At 40.6% G+C, this 21,484-nt stretch overlaps 1 protein-coding gene across 1 annotated transcript in view; it reads right to left on the bottom strand.

The window, feature by feature from the left end:
* Positions 1-21,484, bottom strand: part of AGO2 (argonaute RISC catalytic component 2) — a 45,871-nt gene that overhangs the window by 13,091 nt on the left and 11,296 nt on the right. The window contains exons 2-10 of the mRNA XM_040057664.2: positions 15,609-15,804; positions 11,771-11,891; positions 5,755-5,936; positions 4,367-4,503; positions 4,099-4,233; positions 2,886-2,973; positions 2,074-2,221; positions 1,758-1,877; positions 1,502-1,624 (exon numbers count right to left, since the gene is read on the bottom strand). Coding sequence (XP_039913598.1) covers positions 1,502-1,624; positions 1,758-1,877; positions 2,074-2,221; positions 2,886-2,973; positions 4,099-4,233; positions 4,367-4,503; positions 5,755-5,936; positions 11,771-11,891; positions 15,609-15,804 — 1,250 coding nt within the window. The remainder of the gene's footprint in view (positions 1-1,501; positions 1,625-1,757; positions 1,878-2,073; positions 2,222-2,885; positions 2,974-4,098; positions 4,234-4,366; positions 4,504-5,754; positions 5,937-11,770; positions 11,892-15,608; positions 15,805-21,484) is intronic.

Raw genomic sequence — 21,484 nt, 5'->3', positions numbered from 1 at the left:
ATAAAGCACACATTGTTCATTTCTATTGCTTATCATTGCCTTTAGTCATATTTATCAGCACCAAATAGAAATTGTATATGGAAAGTAAGATTCATGCTTGGTATGGAACGTTAACAAAAACCTACAGTGACTTTACAACTGCTCAGTGAACTTTCCAAGGGAAAGTTAATTTAAGTACTATGAGTATTTTATGCATTTAAGTACTATGAGTATTTTATGCATCACTAAGGAGAGGCAAATAGTGGTTCAATGTCACTCACACAACTCCAGAAAAAATGTGAACAAGCTGAGAAAGGTGATCAGTTATTCAACTTAGACCTGCCCAACACTTTTATTTCTCCCACGAAGCAGATATTACTGGGATGGATTAACTAGAGGACAAGGGATGTAAAAAAGCAGCTAAGGTAATTTTGGTCATGTTAATTACCTTAATAAACACTGACAGATGTTTTAGAGAAGTTACCATTATGTCTTCCTTCTCATCTAGCAGCCACAACTAAAGCTTCTGGGCATTTTTCAGGCCACATACATGAATTTGATAATGGATTTTGCAAAGAGTTGGGTGTGCTGAAGGCAATACCTCCCCCACTATGACTTTCCAACATTCACCTGCCATTAAGTTCCCCCAACCTGCTGGTGCCAGAATAGTTCATGAAAGCAGTCCCTTAATCAGGGTCAGGCCTGGGGTACCTTAACCTGCCATTGAAGGGAGGTTTGAGCTAATTTGCCTCAGTCATCTGAAGAATTTTAGGCAGAAAACTCTAGATCCTCTCCCATTATGGGTTTGGAGGCACCAGTCTGGTGTGCACAGCTGAATTATATTCAGCTGGCAATACATGATCTGAAGCGGTTCATCAAAAGCCTCCACAAATAAAGTTATCCCACCCAGCTATTAAAATTTTCATCTTACAACAAGTCTCAGTATATAACTGATGGAAAATCCTGTTTCTCAAGCTTTTAAAAGATATCACAGGAGAAAGATTATGTCAGAAAGGCCATCTGAAAAGCCATTGTAAAATAAAAACCTGTGGGTAAATATTCCAAACAGGAAGAGATGGCTCTGGGGAAAACCATGCTGATAGAGATGATACCTCAAGACAGCTGCCCTAAACACAGTTGCTCCACCCAGAATATTCAAAACCAAACAGATGTTCAGGAATATTTCAGCAGAATTTCAAATATATACAGTGATAATTGAAATGGTCTTTGTTCTTCTCCATACACGTTGATTTGAACCACTGTTTACAGGCTGCTTCTTGCAACACACAATGAAAGAATGTTTGAGGCAAAAAGGGGCATTTTTAACCCAGCTTTACTTTCAGAAATAAAACAGCAGTTGAGAGAGATGCAAATTGGCCAATACACTTAAGGACTTTGAGAACCTAAATTTAAATTTGAACACTACACCCGTGACAGCTCTCTCACTGCACACAACACAACTAATTTAAAATATCCACATTACAGAGGCCATCACAGACTGCACAGAACCCACTGGACATACCCTGCCTCCATAGAGGATTGAGGGAGGCTGTAGGACTCTGCCAGTCACATCTGTCATTTCATCCTTGACCATTATCCCAAACTCTCGGACGTAAGGGTCAGTGTTAAAACTCGCACTCCGCATCTGAAATGATAAAAATGTATAAAACCAAGCTCCTACCCTGTGTGCAGTGCACAAACACATCAGTCAGCACCTGCTCAGGGTGAGCAAAATTAAGCCCATTCCTACACCTGCCTCACATTCGACAAACACTCACCAATTTGCTGATCTCCTCCTGCCGGTCTGGGGCTGATCTGGCAGTGGCTCGAATCATAGTGGAAGTTTGATTGTCAGTGAGTTTCTTTATGCATCTTTGTCCTGCCACTATATTGCACACCTGAAATTGCCCCACAGAAAGAAAATCAAACACAGTCCAACTGTTTTTTTCGCTAATGGCTTTTCTTTCTGATGCACTACAGAATTTCTCAAAATCTGACTGCTCAGAAAACATTTTGCCAACATTTGAACCCTTTTTCCCCTCTCACCACCTTCCCCCAGCCCCAAAATACAGAATTCTCTATGGGTTTACTTGCCTCCAGAGGAAGGTATGTGTGTTTCTGCTCCTGCCCAACTTGTAAACATGGAAGGTGAGGGTAGCGTAAAACTAATTTATGCCTGTCCTTAAAATACTGAGCTACAGTGCATTCAACAGTTTGTCCATTCTCCTGCTGAAGTGGGAATCTGTTGGAAAGCAAACATGGAAAGCACCTATCACTTCATGCAAAATGCTTCCCCCACAGCCCCTCAGTACACTTCTTGGCACAAGTTAAGCTTATTGAAGGAGGATGAAACAAAGCCCAAACAACTGAATATCAGATTCGGATACTGATAACCCCTTGTAAAAAGCTAGTTTTAGTTTTGTTCCTTATATTACTTCCTTAAAAATGGGAAGCACTGTCTCCATATTCAAGTTATCTGCAAATCTCTGGTTGGTAGTTAAAAAGAAACATTTTTTACCAGAGGAAAATGAGATTGCAAATAAGCAACACCAGGAGGCTGATCCCAACTGGCACTGCTTTTCTATTCCAGTTGTGGGAAACATTACAAATAGTCCTTCTAATTTTAAAGAAATCCACAAATGACAGAAAAAAACCCCCCACCCAACAAAAAAACCCTCCTAGATCTAAAACAGTGCAATTGGTTCAAATGCCATGATACTCATTATAGTATAAAAATAGAACAAAAAGAACAGCAAAATTGGGAAAATACTTTGAGGTTTATTTAAAGGTATTAACCAAAGAAAGCATCATTTTTCAAGGTAATGTTTCCCACCTCAGTGAGGCAGACAAGATATTTTTCCAGCCTGAGATCAAATATATGCTTAAAAAGCAGAAAAATACTTTACGTTTGGTGACTTGCTGGTCGTCTGGTGACATTGCACACTCTGTACTTCCTCTTCATTTGTCCACAGTGTGTTATCTCCACCTTCAGACCTAAAAATGGGACAGCACAAATCACCATTTCTCCAAAATCAAGGTGTCAGCCCAAAACTGCTAAATGAGACCAGGTAAACAGTGTAATAAAGCCAGCCCCAAAGAGTAGGCCAGACAGAACTCAAAAAGCAATTTAGTCTCGAAATGCAAAACTCCTGAGTTTCAGCCAAAGTTCAACACAGAATTTCAGAGACAAGATGAAATCCCAAAGCCCGCAGTGCTCACAGAAGATGCTGAGCACATTCTGCAAATTCCACTTCTATACCTCTGAGGAAGCCCAGGATGGGGAAAGGACAAAAAGTGCACACAAGCTCCTTGAAACAAAACCCTTTATTTATACTTTCTGTCTAAACATACGGGGTCTGTAAGAGTTCTAACTCTTAAGCCCAGCCTGAGCTAATGAACTGGGGCTGTGGGTGGAGTGGAAACCCCAAAGAGCCCCTCCAGGAGCTCATGGGAATCAGGCCACGGTGAAGCAATTCAATGCCCAATTATCAAAACATTTACAACCAATGCAAACTCAGGATTTATTTAAATTTTCCTTGCTAACTTCTAGTTGGGCAAAGATAATTTTGTTGATGTTTTTTGGAAACACGAAAGGAAGGTGCAGGATGGATTTATGGATTGATTCTTTTTAAAGTTGCTTGCTTTCTTCCAAGAGTATCAGGAAGGAAGGATCTCCGTTTTGCAGAAGAAGCCTTCAGTGAACAAAACCAGTGAGATTTCTTCCTCCTGTTCTCTTTGATTCAGTCACTACACATTAGAATGACTGTTATTTACTTCCAGGGGAGTATATGCAGAACAAATGCCTAAGTATGCAAAAACACACTGCTAAATTATTAGCAAAATCTGAAATACTAAAAACCTGACATCAGTAATTGGAAAAATTTAAGATTGGGTGATTAAAACATGAAATCCCAGTCTTTGTAAACATTTAGAAATCATCAGATTAGGAACTGGAATATTTTTGTCATGAAGCTGGGATTGGTACTACTGATAGATTTCAAAAGCAAAAATACGATTTTTTTTGTCTTCCAAGAAAGCAACTGCTGTAGAAAATACTTAAAATACATAGTGCTAACATATCAGACAGAATAAAGCAGCTGTACATAACTTCTTTATTACCTTTTATTTCTTTGGTAAACTTTACCCTTTGGGAATCTGTCAGAGGTTTTTGTTGTTCGTCAATACTTTTGAAGTCCAGAACTTCACAGACAAACTCAATAACTGGCTGTGCTTTGTAAAATGCAGTTGCAGACACTGCAGACAAAAATATTAATAGTGTGTTACAACAATACAGAGGAAATTCTTAGGAAATCCAACAAATGGAACTAAGTTTTTGCCTTTCCATTAAGGAGCAAGAAGAAACAAGAAAACACTCCCTAGTACCTACCATCAATATTTAACATCATTTTCCATAATGAAGGTCTGACTGACTGATGGAAGCCAAACCAAACTTCTCTGCCGCCACCCAAAGGATTTGAGCACCCCTCTGATGCTGTAAAGAAAGATCTCCCCACAGGAGTATACCTGCAAGAAAGCAAATAAATTCACATCAAAAAGCTAAAGCAAAAACTGCAATACAGCCATAGCTAATGCAGATTCCTTTCCACAAAAGCACAGAAACGTCAGTGTTTAAAATTACCAATAATCTGAGATTCCTGGCAAGACTCAGGTTACACCTCTCAAAACCCAGCTTGTTACAGTGAGAAATTGGCTACTACTCAAGTTTAAATTTATTTTCAGTATATTCCTTGATATATCTACTAAATACAACAGAAAAGCATTAATAACTTTTTATTTGTATTCTATTAAAACTTCAGCTGTGCCTCCGTAAGAAAAGAATTAAAAGTCTCTGCTATTAAAACACCAATGTAACAATATCTCCCCATACTCCGAATTATAGATATTATGTGAGGGTAAATACGTGATCTAACAAATATTTCTGATCCATCTTTCATCTTGGTAATTATGTACTGCAAACAAATCATATCCAGAGCCAATGTTTTTCTCTGAACAAAGGTATCTGACATTCTGGGCTGTTTTCTGTGCTGTAAAACCTGATTAAAGTAATTTTACTTTAATCTTGTCCCAAATTTGAGGATAAAGTCCACATACTATAAGGCTGTTTAAAGTCATTTACATATATTTAACTCATACTACCTAGCTAGAGGTTCGATATGGGACAGTTAAGCCCTACTAAACTTTGTTCTTTGCTTTCTAATTGAATATCATTTGCACAGTGCTCTTAAGTGACTTGTGTCACGGCAGCAGAATTAAACCCAGTATCTCTTGCGTGTGACTGAAAATGCTGTAGGTCCCACTTGAAAAACAAACAAATAATTTTCAAGTTTTTCTTTCCTATTAAAGTAGCCACATTGGGTGACGTTAGTATCCCCCTAGCACCGTAACCTTTATACAAAATTGGCAATAAGCATCTGTCCAAGGACACACAGCAACGGGGTAAGAAATTTTTTTAAATCCACCCTTGCACATTTACCGACCTCCAAGCACTTCCCACTCGGGGAAGGCTCCTTCTCCAAGGCTACAGAGGAAAGAGGGAGATGGCAGAGCCCCCCTGAGCTGAGAGCACATGAACATGGGGCCAGTCTGAGAGCTCTGGGGAAAAGCTGGAGGCTCTGAATTGCACTGGGAGAGCAGGAAAGCGCCGATGGCCTCCTGCCTGAGCCTGCCATTGCCACACAGCCATGGCTGTGGCCGGGCCATGGGAGCACAGACTGCCCAAAGAGCCACCAAAGCACCTCAAGGGCTTCCCCTCACCTCATGGAAGGCAAGTGCCTCATCACCACATCCAGGGCCTGGATGGTCTCAAACGGGACACTCGGCAGCCGGCCAGAAAGAGCATCGTGTAAAGCCTGTAAACTCACGCAGGACATCCACTTTATAGCCACCTTAAATATTCTGTCCTTTCCTTCTCCTGGCAGCGTGACCTCCAGCTCCACCTGCAACAATGCCAAACAACAAACCAAGATGATTCTTTCCATTGCAAGGGGGGAAATAAGAAGGGGCAATGGATTCCTCTGAACAGCGCCATGAAGCAGGGGAGGAGACGAAAAGCAAGGATGAAGCAAGAGCACGCATTAGGTACAACATCTTTTTACAGGAGGGGTGTTGTAGAAGCCTGGAGTGCCTCCCAGCTGGCATCTATCTCCTCTGTGAGGAAACACTGGGATTTGGAGACGTTTGTATCAACGGGGAGGTCTTGGCAAAAATCCTCTCATCTGATTTCAGATCCCTAACACATCCCAGTGCGTTCCCTATGTGATCCCTAACACATCTCATCACTGCTTGGGTCAGTTTCTGCATGCCTGAAATAAAGCAGGGGGTGTCACCACCTGCCAAGATTCCTGAATTTCTGGTATTTGCTCTCAAGAGCACCAGAGTGCTTGACAAACTATTGCTGCAGACACAGTTCAGACAAGAGAAGAACCGAGCTTTAAAAGAGAAGAAAAAAAACCCCATCAATCGGCCAAACAACACAAAAAACTCACAAAAGCCACCAAGTCAAACCTCTTATCTTTAAAGTAATAAAAGAAAGAATAAACTACTACCCCCAAGTACCAGTGGTGGTATCAGGTAGGAAACAGGGGCACTTCTTTGCCATGTTATGCCCCACTTTGAATTTTTTGTCTAAAAAAATGTGGCAAAACTACATTGAGGTAAATTACTTCAGCCAAACACTTATAATTACTTGTAATGCTGATTTCTCCTCTTTCTTAAAACAAAGGAAGTCTGAGCACCAAATATTTTAAGCCGACTAAAATTAAGGCTTGTCTGAAATAATCAGGAGGTCTGGGAGTGACTGCAAGAAATAACAAGATCAGAGTATCCTTTGTGCTGGATACAAACAAAAATGTTGCATTTTCCCTAGCTAGGGAGCTTACATTTAAATACAAAAGGCATCCACTTAACAGGCAAACTGTAATTAGCAAAAATAATAGGTGGCTAACAGCAAACTGGTATCTGCCAGCATCTGGTCTCTTGCAACAATTTTCTTCTTTGGTCCAAAAATAAGAAGGAAATATAAAACACAAATAAGAAGCCTTCCTGTGTGCCCCTCAAAATGAGTTGACCATCTACAGCAGGCACACAGAATTAATATTACAGCTGAATCTCTCCTCCAGTACAAACATCACTCCCCAGGGAGACTGGAGCAGAGGAAGGAGCTGCACAGCTGTGGGAGAGCAATGGGAACTGAGTCTAATCCTGGGGTCACTGCTGGGAGTCTGGCCCAGAAGGTCAACGCTGCTGAAAAGCTGTGCAAAGAAAGGGACAGGACAGGTCTTCAGCTCACACAGGCTGGAAGCTTTCCATGAAGTCTTTTTTTCCACCACACCATCAAGACCTCCTCAACCTCCTCTCATTTACAGCAGATGGAAGGGGTCTGTCCCACCTGACCTGCATTTTCCTTTAAACCTCTCCTGCAAATCAAGTTTCAGCATTTCTGCTTGAGCAACCTGGTGTAGTGGAAGATGCCCCAGCCCATGGCAGGAGCTTGGAACAGGATGGCCTTTAAGGTCCCTTCCCACCCCAACCACTCTATACTTATCCCCAGTCCTGATAATACACAATTCATCTGATCATTAAACACTTCAGTGTCCTTAATCTAGAAGAAAAAAAATTTACTTTCTTTCCTCTCCTTGTATCAATTTACAAAACTCCTTCACCATGATGGAATGGGAGATGAAGAGGAACCTTTGTTGCAGTACCCTTGCCCCTGGTGGAAATAAATGCCCAGGACTGAAGAATTTCTATTCCAGGTGCCCAAGTGCAAATGCCAGGAAAAGTCAGCAGAGCTGTGACTGCTGAATTTGGCCCAAAACAGTTTTTTGCTGCTGGGACTAACTCTAAATTAGTTGAATTAGGAGTCACTGCTAAAATAAGGGTTAAATATAACTTTCCTGTGGTTTTGTTGTTGTTTTAATTAAATATCTCACCCTATTAAAAAAAAAATAAAAATCATGGCAATACAAAAAAATGTCCTTAATCTACATCCCAGATCCAAAAGTTCACATATACTTTTAGGCACTGCCAATCAGAATTTTTCCTCTTGGAGTAATATTTTATTTATTTATTTATTTTATTTGAGGACAAATTAATACACTCATGTTTGGCTAAGTAAGCAAAATATGAAAAAATCAGGACAAAGTAGTTTTAGATGAGAATTTGACTATGTCCCTTACTATTAGGGATAAATCCTAAAGCAAAATACAAGATTTGTTTTATTCTCTATCCCCAAATAATAAAAAAAAAAACCTTTACAATGTCAGGATGCTACTGGGTAGACCCACTGCTAAATTGCAACAGAGTTGACAATTTTACAACTAAGGGAGCTAAATTAAAGAGCTTTTACTGTAAGGGTGTGAAAAATCATTAAGCCTGTAGAAAAATTTCAAAGCTGTTCTTAGAAAGAATAGGTGTTGAAGCTTGTGGTCTGAATGACTCACACAAATCGTCATTATCACTGTTTAATAAGAATAAAGATTAAACCTGACTGTGTGTTTCTGAGGAATTCTTAGTATTTCTTCTTCTCCATAAAATAAATGCAACATCACATGATTATTTTATCATGCTCTGAGCATACAATGTACCTTTTCTCTATTAATCCAAGAGTTTTTCCTTCCCAGGGATTCAGAGGAAAACAGATTAACAACAAACTATGGATGTAGGAAAGAGCTCTGCTTCTGTCATGTGCTGTGTCTTTAGCAGTGCTTCAGAAAGAAAAGTCAGAGGAGCAAGTTTGTGGCCACAGACAGGATTAACATTTTCCTTCTGGAAAAGGGAACAGCAGCAGGATTTCTGTACCAAACTGCTGCTCTGTTCATTCGTAATTCCTGTTTTTCTAATAAAAGACTAACAAAGATGTAGGTTAAGTTACATCAGTTGCTCTTGAAACTTGCTAGGTGAGAAAACTTCCAAGTTCAGGTAAAATTAAAATCCAGCTTTTAACCATAGAAGGATATCTTAGGGAAATACACAAGTAAAGCATGAATTGAATACAAAGCTGCTGTTAGAGGTGACTTGGGTTTGCTACGTAGAATCTACAAGGAAAGAGACTTCTAATATCTTCCTAATCTGACAGTGTCCTAAACACTTCTTTCTTCTCAATGTGTACTAGTAAAAACTAAGAAAATATCATGTTATTACTGATATATTCCATATTTGTTCTAAAAGGTCTTAAAAATAAAAAAAAAAAAAAAGGAAGAAATTAAAGAGTGAAAATAAGGTGCACTAAGGAAGGAATGGCAACAGATTTGATAACCACAAAAGCCAAGCAGAAAAACATTTGTATAGAAGAAGTTAAAAAAGAAGCACTGCTGCAAGCAAGGACAAAAAAACCCAAGCCCAGAACAACCACTACCAACACGAGATGAGGACAGAGTGCATTAATTAACTTAAAAGAGCAACAGGAGGGGAAAAACCCTGGCAATTTGGTGTCAGCCCCCTGTTTAGCATCAGTTTTTCCACTACCAATGCATACTGCAAGTCAATTAAGATCTTCCACATAGATTCATCATTGTATGTTCATGAATCTTTTCAGTATGATCCTAAATCTAATCAGATGTGCAGTGAATTTGCTTCATGTTATGTACAGAACAGTCGAAAAGAAAAAAATAACCACTTGAGAAACCTAATCTAATTATGCTGGAGGAAAGTCCTAATACCTACAAGCTTTATAGTGGTTTAAATCGTGCTTAAACCAATTTAGCACCATGTAAAAATTTCCTTCATTAAGCTAAATTTCCCCATGTCTGACATAAAACAGCTGAAGATTTATCTCTATTAGTTCTTTTCTCCAGGGTAACGTTAACATATGCAGAGCAGAACAACTGACAAAGCCCTATAACCACGTGAAACAGGGGAAAAATAGGAGTTTATTGAAAGTGAGCCTAGATGTGCGCCACAGATGAAACCACCTGAAACTACCTCATGCTAAACTCCACTACAAACACTCCTCAGTGACCCATTCCAAATGATGACTGTTCTGGCAAGATTGGGAATGGATGAGAAGATTTCTTGGATGAGATGTTTCTTCTGACCAAACAGGACTCCATTCCTGATGTTACGGAGTTTAAAGCCCACACACACTGAATTATACAGAGTAAAACTGAAGTCTAGGGACAGTGTGGCAGCAGGAAATGCTCTTGATGCCCCATTTCCTTTGTGGCCATGTAAATGAACATTGTAACCTACACGTGGGAAAAAGCTGACTTGGAAGATTTTGTTAACTCTGTCCCACTCAAAATGGTTATCAGAGCAAGGAGGGTCAGCTTGCATCTCATAAAGCCTCATTAGATCTGAGGATTAATTTGATCCCTTTTTATCATGTATAAATAAACCATTTCCTATTTACCTTTACTTATTAAACACAGAACTTCATCTTTGTCATAACATTTATTGTCAATCATCCACTTCTGAAGTATTATAAGGCAACTCTGCATGTATCCAGAGTTGTTTAAAGCCCTAAGAGACTCTCACCAAATGTCCTTCCACCTCTGGCGAATACTTTGCAGTGTGCTAAATCTGTATGAACTGGAATATTGTATGTGAAAGCAAGGGGAAAAAAACCACTAAGACTTTTAATGACTCCTTTATAGTTTTTCCAGACGTTACCTTATCAGTTAATGGAAAGTAATTAACACTGGAGTAGAGACTGACCTTTACTGCATGGCATTCACTTAGATTGGGAGGAAATAAAAGATACACATATGAGATTAAGAGTTTGATTCAGGTAGAAACATTAACTGTGTCAACCACTGCACAGGCATCTCCAATATGAGACAGCAAATGACAGCCTGAACTATTCCATAGCTGCTGAATTTCAGAGGGCCTGAATCATTCCCAGTTTACACATTTCTCTGTATCTCTCTTCCCTCTTATGTTTTATTTTTGTCTACTTAAGCTGTAATCAACTCCTGTGAGATAGAACAGTCCTCCCCTGTAACTGTGCACCCCCAGCAGAAGGGAACTACTGCAGGCTTGTGCCCTCCCTCAGGGACTCACCTAAACAAAAAAACAGGCACAGCAAATTCAATCTGGTATTAGATCACAGATGCACAGCCTAAATCATTTTCTAGGGTTTGTGTGTAAGCATGTTCCAACAGAACCCCTTCCACTCCAGCAGTCAATGGGCACAGGAGCAGCCACAACCAGAGCCCAAAGAGGTCACTGCCCCAGGGGAGCTGGCAAAACACAACCCCCTCCTCTCCAGCTGCCCCGGGGCAAAGACTGCAGGTGATTACCTGTGCAGTGTAAATTAATTTGGCTCTCAGTCATCAAGGATTAGGGAGGAGTGGTTCCAACACAGGCAACAGAGAGATGGAGGAGCTTCTTTCAGCTACTGATAGTGAGAACAAGCTTAGAGTGGGCCTTGATGAGATTAGCGAGGTGACACAACAGCTTCTTGCTGCCCAGAGCAGTTATTTTCCCTCCTCTCTCCCACACTCAGCTGTGCTCTCCCTTTTTCCCTGGTGCCACTCTGGAGACTGTCTGCTGTCTGGGGCAGCTGATCCAGCTCCCTGAAGTAGCAGAAACCACACCAGTGGGGTGAAAGAGAGGGAGGAATGAAGAGATATAGAACAGGGAGTGACCACTGGGACAGCAAGCTCACACTTGTGTCTGGGCAAAGCACACCCTGAGCAGAGTGGCAACAATAGAGGCATCTATTCCAAAACCAGAAAATCAGAGAGAGAAAATCAGTTTTTATTAGTTATTAGAAATATTCTGCAAATACCATGTTAAAATCTCTAGAATTTTTTTCTATTTTAAAACTTACTTTATCTCTCCCAATGGGAAGTGGCATAGCTGTATAAAGGTTTTTTCTTCCATCAAACACTGGTTTGCGATCCCCAAAAATCTGGGTTTTAAAGTGCTGAACCATATGCTCCACTATTTCTCTGAAAATGCAAAAAGATTAAGTTAATCCAACTTTTTACTTTGAATGTTAAGTAGCAGACAAGTACTGACAGTAATATTTACCACCAGAGGCATTAGGTAAATGAAAGGGTTGTCCACTCCTGTCTATTAAAAGCAAGATTTGTTTGACTGATCTGAACTGATAGCAACCTTTTCACAGACTAAACTGTTTCACTGAAACTGCTATTTTTAGATTTTCCAGATTTAAACTTTGCTTCCTCTTTTCTGTGACCTACTGAAAGTGGTAAAGTGAAATCTCACGCTCTCTCAAGCTCAAAACAAGAGATGCATGGTAGACCCTGGGACTTCAGCTCCCCTGTCCTACAGCCCTTTCTGCAGAGAACCCTGGACCAAAAAGCTCAGCAGCCTGAGAAGCTTTCAAAAATATCATTATCCCGGCTTACAGTCCCAATGTCAGGACAGCAGTTTATTCCAACAACGATAGCAAAATGTTTTGCAGCTCCCTGAGAAAAATGATTTTTAAATGCCTTTTTTTTTTCCATACACACAACAAAACTGGGATCCATTCAACAAAAGTGGGTATGTGCATTCAGTGGAGCTGTGAATATTAGAAGTACACATTCATTTAAGAGTAGCTGTAATTTGGTTCCGTTTTTGTATGGATGGGGAAACCACTCACACAGCTCTTGTCAAACCACAGTGTTTGCACACTGGTCATCCAAAGCAATGCAGCAGTCAATGAGAGGTCAGCTGGAATAATAACAGTCTTTGATGCCAAAGGTCTTTTAGTCCCAGTGTCCCAGAGAGACAGCCTTCAGTCTACCTGTAATACCCCAAATCCATCAGCAGGCTGCAATCCTAACACACAGTCAGGGGCAAAAGGGCATTAAGAGGTTAAAGTGACACAGAAAGGAAACCACTGCTGACAATCACCAGCTCACAGATGCTGCAGGTTCATGCGGCCTGACTTGGCAAGGTAACTAACCCAGCACTCAGGTAGGTATCACAGTGCTGCAAAATCTGAGATGAAACTGAACCCATTTGAGAAAAGAATTAAGACAGTTTTAATTGGCAATTTATTTGCTGTGTCCTAAGGTTTATCTTAAAGTAAGATGTGGCCACTGAAAGAAACTCTGACCTCCTGCAAACCATGAAATCAAACCTGACCCAGTAATATCTGCCTCAGGTCTGCAGGGTCTGACTGAAGAAACATGTAACTGGGAGGGTGGGAGGAAGGAGGCATTTCTCAACCTTGAGATTGAACATGGAAACCCCACACTCTTCCTGAACAAGTTCTTCTGAATGCAAACTGCTTTATATAAAAAATTAACACTTCTACATAATGTTTTCAAGTTTCCAACCACATCCACAATTAGCAATGGCGCTTCTCAGCTGTGGGTGGAGATATTTTTATGAAAAATAAGCTATTTTCTCCACACAGAGTTAAACAAAGAGTTATTTACCACTTCACTAACTTCAGCCCTTTGGGACAACTGTTCTACCAAGCTCAAGCAAGCTCACCAAGAACTCTGGGCTGGCAACTGCAAGCAGAATTCACCTTGCACAAATCCTCAAAGATTAAATTGAGAGCACCCCCAGAGCAGAATCAAACTCACATTGCCCACTCTGCCTGTCCAACAACCCAAACAGATCTGGCCTTTCTGCCACATGTACAGAATTGTAGCCAGACTTAATTGTGGAGCACCTTATCCCACCTGTGGTATTCCAGTCCTGCTCCAGCTCATGTCTCAGTGTGGAACTTTCAAGTACAGTGGATACACCCTGCAGTGGGGTCTGTAAGGTCACAGTATGAGCTGTGAGTAAAACTGAAGAGCAAAAAATAAAATCTTGCTCTCTCCTGTCTAGAGGTTTTATCATATAAAGTAACGATAAAAACTATTTACAATATACATGTGAAATCTACAGCCAAAATAATAGAAACCTCTAAACCAGCTGTAAAAAATCATTCAGAATTGGATTACATGTGCATCCTGCATAATCTCATATATATATATATATATATGCACACATAGAAATACAGGTATAGAACCAAAAGGTCACAAAAACCCAGGTGCAGGTGGGTACAGGTACATCTACAGAATAGAGCAGTAAGCACTCAAATAAAACACACTTCAGTATGTGAATCCATATTGTATTCTTACCACACTGCACTGAGAAACATCCAGCACGCCACTGCTGAATGCATCTGTGGCATCCCTGCTTATTGCAAAAGGCATTTCATGTGTGTAGATCTGTACCTGCTCCTGTCATCCCAAAAGAGGAGTGACTAACCTGATCAAGCAGAGCAGGTCATTGGCTGGCACTGGAGGAAGAACTTGTTACTGAATAGAATCTGCCGTTACAGTGAGAAAAACTGCTTTTGGTTTTGTGGCAAGCACCCCCACACTGGAGTGTAAGGAAGGTGCTCACACAGAAAACACACACAAGCTGTGCACACTTGGCTCCCAGAGGAGCTGCAGAGGCAATCTGGATCAGACAGCAGCAGCTGGCAGATCTGGAGTGGTGGCAGGGACAGCAGTTAAGGAAAGCAAAGGTCTCACGGCTCCCCTTACGAAAAAAGGAACTGCTCCAAGTGTTTTGCAGTGCTTCAATGCAGGAAGAGCATCTCAGTGAAATCAGCAGTTGCCTTTGGGCAGGAAGAGAGTTCAGCTTCGTACACTTAACAACGGTGTTTGCTTTTAAAATTAATCTCAGCTCTTGAGTAGCTGAAAAAATTAAACTTATAATAAATCACAAGAAGAAAAACAAACAAACAAACAAAAAAAACCCAGGGCAGCAAAGGACAGTGATGCTGCTTTGTGAAAACACTATCATTACCAGCTCCTCAGTGTAACAATGGAGAATGCCCTCAGGTTTATTAATTCACACTGGGAAATCTGTGGCTTTTGGGTGGCTTTTTTGACTCTGCACTGTTTACTTTCATGACTGCATATTCCACCCATGTGACCTTTTTTAACAAAGAAAGGCTTTGCTCCTGAATATATAAACGGGCCATTCCAATCCTCTAAGTCAAGGTGTAGTTATGATGATGACACTTGTGGTTTCCTGTTGGTGCCAAGTCTCATTCTCAAGTTTCACTTCTGGCAGCGCCGCTTCTTTTTCAAGTCAATGAAGTTGCACACTCTAACAGGGCATAGATGCCAAATGCAAGACCTGGCTGCTTGTTTCCCTGGCTAGCTGATCCGTGTTTTCACCTTGCTATCTGTTTCAGGAGCATAGTTTTCCCTTACATAGAATCTATGGATGAAGAATAATTTCTTACCTGCTTCAGTAGCTCCATAATCCTCTCCCACAAACGGGTTTTGCCTCCTCTTGTGGGAAGGGAAAGGTCGGAAAAGAAGCTGGTGACACCAGCTCCCTGCTGAAGGACTTCAGCCAATTACACTCCAATATTTAACCAGGTAATAATAAATCATGTTTATCATGTTGGCTTATACTGACCCAGCTTCAACAGAGCTAATACAGAGCTAATATCCACCTGCCACCAGTGGCTTCAATCAGCAGCATCTTAAGATTCTTACAAAATCAATCCAAGCAAAGACTTGGTGGAAAAAAATAAAAAGGATATGCATATCCTGTTAATGGAAGTGATCAGTACAATTACTGATTAAAGCCAGACACATCTTTCCAGGGATCAGTGAGGGCACCTAGCTCCAGCTTTTTCAAAGAAAAAAAAGCCTGCAAAAAACCTGAGGTAAAGCAAAGTGCAGTGTTACCTGTTAACTCTTCTAGGACATTTTTCTGGCTTTATATCCAATTCATAATGGTAGATATCTATTTTAGGAATGTCCATTTCAAAGAAGTTGGCCTGCAGTTTGATTGTTCTCCCAGAAGTGCCAAAATCTGGTCGAGGAGGAGGTTTAAAGGCATATCCCTGTATTGGTGGTGGCAATGGGGGAGGAGGTGTGAGCACTGCAAAAGAGAGAAAGAAAAACTTAACCATCAGCTGTCCCAAATTGTCATTTTAGCAAATTTACAGGCTATTGGACCAGTGAAGCCCAGCACATTTAAACCATGACTTTTTAAACAACTTTAAACATGGAAAAAAAAAGCCCAAACCCTGCTTTCAGGAGACCATGAATCCTTTTTCCTCTTTCTCATGCTGATTCATAATTTCTTGTATTTCCTAGCCCCAATTACTGAAAAAAATCTTAAAATCAGTTGCATTTTCCTATACCACAAGTCAGCTGGGTGGGAATTTCACAGGCCAAGCAGGAAACCAAGAACCAAGATCTTCCTTGCAGGGAAGAATCTTCATCTTAAAATAGATCTAACCACGTTTATTTGAGCAAACACCTATAAAATGGAGTTTCCACCACTTTCCTCTGTGCTGCAGCTCTCTGCAAAATCCTGTATTAGAACTAAACCATATCCTACTGCTTCCTTCACTCAGAAAACAGAGCAAATTACTGCTGCTGTGCTCAATTCTTGAGCTCAAACATCAGCTGTTGCTCAGACAAAGTGAAGCAGAAGCACAATGGCTGCTTGCAGTTGTTTCAATCCAGTAAAGTCCATTAAAAATCCACAGAGAAGTGTGTAAGGTACCAACTTGAGTATTCAAAACCTCTGCAGCCTCAGTGCACAGGTGTTCTGTGCTCTGGAGCAACAACAACTTGCAGCAAAACATTCACATGTGAAATAACGCAGGAGGTTTCTCATTACTTATGTAAGAATCCAGGTGTGGTTTCCTAAGATTATCAATTCAGTTCTCTGCTAGCACCAGAAACCATTCACATCCCTTCATTACCAAATCAGTCACCACTTTTCCACCCTGGCTTTCTCTTCTGGAAAGCTATTCCAGAACTGTGATGCTCTAATGCTCAGAAAATGTCCTTCCATTTTTATTTATTCGTTGGCAGGCTATATTCGGTGGCCTTCATATTGAGTACTCCTGACTGTACTTCTAGATTTAAACCAAATACCCATTTAATACTAAATTCTAGGCTATACTCCTTCTGTTAGCCCCTGCTCATAAATCAGGCTTCATCATTCACATCCTTCCAGTCATTTTTCCTGGAGAAGACTAAGTGATAACCACACTGGTCCTTCCATCTCTCAAGTGGAAAAGGCAGATTAATGAGCCCTCAACTGCTTTTGCCACTGCCTTGTAAAGGCCATCCAGTGACCACTCAGGGCATAAGCACCCATTTCAGTTGCTTATGATCACCTCTCAATTCCCTATTCACTCCTAGCTATATGGTCTTTAATATATCTACTTTTCTAATCCATACCTATTAACCTGCTGCCTTCTGAACGATGCTCAGAGTCTCCTTTTCCTGACAATGCCTCCTATACCTCCCAATGAAATTTCATGTACTTATTCCTAACTTTTATGCAGTGTTTGCTAATGAAATAAGACCACTCCCAACATTAGTAGCATCAATTCCCCACTTTATCCCTCAATACTTACCAAGGCCAGTTTCTCACTCATGAGTATCTCCCTATTTTTACCACCCTACTAAAATCAGCACCAATTTCCCCATGCACCAAATACTTAATCAGATTTGACACTGGAAAAATGATAAAAGGTTTTGTTATTATTTGTTTTTTTAAATCTTGTTTCTGATCTTGTCTCCCAAACATATTCTATGGCATCCACCCTTTTAATTCAGCCTACTGAAATCCAATTTCCATTTTTCCCTCCCTTTTATAAACATTGCCATTAAAGACTGTGGTTCTCCAACACTAACTCAATCAACACATTAAAGTCCCTTCTTGCTGATCACCTGCATTTCCATGATCCAAAACTTCACGTTTCAGTACTTCAGTTTTGTCTTCAGTGGCAATATAGCAATTTTAATTTGAGTATTATTCATCCACATTGCTTTTGCAGTGTCAACAGCTGCCCTGAAAAATGGAGCCTTAGCTCTCATCTGTAACCCAGTCTTGCCACAAGCAGCCCATCTGCTTCTGCATCTGGCCTACCCACCTCCATCCCTCCAGGCAAGACAAAGCACCCAGCTCACTGATTCTCACTTTTAGCTTTTTATTTTTCCTAAATTCCTACACATCCTGACTTCTAAGACATCAATTTTCATCTCTTCCCAATGCTTCCAGGCCCTCTGCTGACTTCAGGCTTTTCTGATGGTGATTAACTCGCTCAGGTGGCCCTGCAGTCACCATATCCCCCTGTCTGGTGTGACAAATTCCCAGTGTCTGTGTCATTCAGTGGAAAGAATGCTCTGCTGTGGATAGGACACCTAACAAAGTTACTGATAGCATTATCACTACAGCTGGAAAGTAACAGAAGAAACACTCCCACAAATATTTGTACTTGCAATACACTAAAAAGGTTTCTGTGATCCACCTCCAAATCTGATCAAGAGGAGGTGCACAAAGCAGCCACCTCTACTCCTCCAGAATCATGTTTGCCATCACTTCCACCTCCCCCCAGAAAGATTTTTAAATAACCTGTCTCCCACTTATATTTCCAGTCACTCTGCTGCTGAATCCTTCACAGATCACCACTGCACACATTTTTATTTCCATCTTTCCGTAACAGAACATTCCCATTTGAAAATTACATCCTAGTCATTAAGTTTATTCTGTGATTTTTGTGTATTTTCATGATTCCCATAACACCACCCACTACAAAATATTTTATTTTTCTGTCCAGGCTCCTGTATTTTAACAGTTCCATTTCTTGTTATCCACACACTGCATTCCACATTGCCTTACCACTATTACCTGGCCAACTGTTATCAATATATTGATTCCCCTTCTCCTTCATGATGGTTTTTATGCCTTCTAACACTTCTGTATCTACAGCCACATCCTAATTCTACTGCCCTTCCTTTTCTGTGCAAGATTTGGTACATCATGACTAATTTTCAAAATGACAAAAGAATTAAACTTAAGAATTGGAAGTACTAAGAGAAGCACGATGGAAGGGGACACACATCCCCACAAGCTATGCTGCCAAATTAAGTAATTCTGTAATTAAGCAATACATCCTCCCTCTGTTTTAAAACGGGATTGTTTAGTGCTCCACAGTGGCGTAACAAAGCCGTATCTGTAAGTGTTCAGGGATAACACGAACACATGTTGCTCAACAACACCACTGCATTCCTCCACTGGAGTTTTAGTGACAAACTGTGGATAAAAGTGAGGGTACAGCCCCATTTTTGAGAAGAAGATGAAGTGCTGAGAGAAGCACAGACTCCTGGGGAAAGATGGGAACACAGTTTTATAACCTGCATGACTCACAGAGATAAAAAAGCACCGAGGTGCCCACAAAGCAGGACCACTGCCACCCTCTATTTTCATCTTCAACGGTTTTTTCAATTATTTGGGTTTTACGATCCAATTAAAGAGAAAAAATAAAAAAGGGGGGGGGGGGGGCGCGTGTGGAGGAAGCTATTTCTGGCTCAACTCCCAAAGCAAAACTTATTTAGGGCAGGGTGTTGCTTCAAGGAGATAAGTACTGTTTATTAAACAGCAGCAGTGACCCGATAAGCACTCAACCTACATTTCTGCCACCTAAAACAGACACAGATGTGTCAACTACAGCACCGAGGGATGGGAACTGAACTGCAGGGGAGAAAAACTAAATATTGCAACCCCTGAGCTGAATTCACTTTGTGGACTACTGCCTCAAATTAAGAAAGCAAAATCAAGCAATCTTGTGTAGAACTTCTTCTTACAGCAAGCAACTGTGAAGGGCAGAATCACAAAATACTGAATTTAGTGCTGACAGAACAGAGAAATAAGGCTTAACCTTCTATTAAAACATGAAAGAAGCCTTCAGCCTTGATCAGGAGGCAAAATTGCTGCATACAAAGTGATTCAGCTGCCCTATTCCCATCACTCACCCACTTTTAAATGCGACAGAAGCTGTATCAATACAGGAATATTCTCCTTAGTGCCAAGGTTCCTACTAGGAAGCTTTTGCAGCCTGGTGAGGTGTGTTACAGAGCACAGCACTGGACATCTGAGCTGGAAGTGATGCCCTGCTCAAGGAAACCTGCCAAAATTCATGCAGAGACACCTTCAGGAACACAGATGCTGCTTCTGGAGGCAGCATTTCAAAGCATTGGAAAAATCTACATGCATTCCTGGATTTTACTTTTAAAGTGGTGTCAAGGAAAGAAGGGATTAGAAAAAAGATGAAAGACTAATAAACTGAAGCATCCATGTGATAAGTATTGGAATCTCCTCACTCATTTGCCAGATGATAAAATGAATAATGGAAACATTTCAGCCTTGACATGGTGATTGAGACCATCAAGAGCCCCATTTTCAAGGTGTGAATTAAGGTGAGCTGGGTGTGGAATAATGAGGTGTCCGTATGCTGTCTTTAGGCTTACTTTTATCAGGAAAGAAACTAGACTTCCTATTATAATTCATCCTATCTACATAAAGTACATGTTCATAGCTATCAATCTTAAAAGCAGCAATTTCTAAAAAAAAAAAAAAAAAAAATCTGGAAAAGACACCTATCAGAAAAATAACAGTTTTGTGGCAGTTCTGTGAAATAAAATTAGCAATCAAGCAAAACTACTTTGTCAAAAGATGGGGGGAGAAAGATGGAGGTAGAGGAAACCTGGATAATCACAGAAATGCTGCATTAGGAAAAATAATTTTTGCTAACTGAAAACTATTGCAAGCACAAGGCTGGCTGCTCTTATTCCTGCACATTACTGAGGATCAAAATCAGAGATAAAAGTGAAGCAGGGAGTGAGCAGGCCAAGACACTCCTTGTCTATAAAAGGTGTGAATGAGCCACACACTTTGACAAGCTTTTACTCCAAAACCCACACAATTATGTAATTATAGTTTTTCAGGACCATGTGCTCCACAACCATTTCCCAGACTTGGAGCATTCACTTCTTTTGTCCTTCACCATTCTTTAAAGCTTAACTACTGGCCTGCTCAGCATGCTGGAAGTGCTGCCAGTCAGCATTAAACTTGCACACTGGAGATTTTTTAGCAAAGAATTATGCAATTTTAATGTGCAGTCAGAGGCCTAATGAGTTACTAAATAAGAAGGGGCCAAACGAGTTGCATGGAAGGGCTTGTCGACACAGGAAATCATCTGAGCATAATTACACCAGTGCAATTATATCAATAAGTTTCCTTGTGTGGCAAGTCCTAACTCATATTTAATAATCAGGTGATGTTTTCACACCTCTCAGTAGGCTTGGGCTCATGCAATCTACATCTGCCAAGGGGAAGGCTCTCCAAAACCATTTTTCTAAAAATATATCATCTCTAAATGAAACTAAAGTGAAGGAAGCTTTATTTGAAAGCATCACTTTGGGTTAAGGTGTCCAATATCAGACAATTGGGCTGTTCTTCCAGATCATCACAAGAGGTGCTTTAGGTACAACCCCTGTGCACATTCACTGCTGCTTCCAGGTCAGGCACTGATGCCATCACACAGATCCAGCAAAGATGCAACCTTTGCTCCTTGGGGAAAAAAAAAGGGATTTAATAACTTGTCCTCAACTACTGAGAAGCTATTTTGCCTCCAGGACTGCAGGAAATAAATGACAAATGTGTTCCTCATGAGTAGGTTAAAAAGAATCAAGACTGGCAAAGGAACAGCCTCCAGCAGCTGCTGCAGAGGAGCAGAGGGTCAAGAACACAGAAC

The sequence above is a fragment of the Hirundo rustica genome, chromosome 1 (assembly GCF_015227805.2).
Source record: "Hirundo rustica isolate bHirRus1 chromosome 1, bHirRus1.pri.v3, whole genome shotgun sequence".
Lineage (NCBI taxonomy): Eukaryota > Metazoa > Chordata > Aves > Passeriformes > Hirundinidae > Hirundo > Hirundo rustica.
This window is presented reverse-complemented; position numbering and strand designations above follow the sequence as displayed.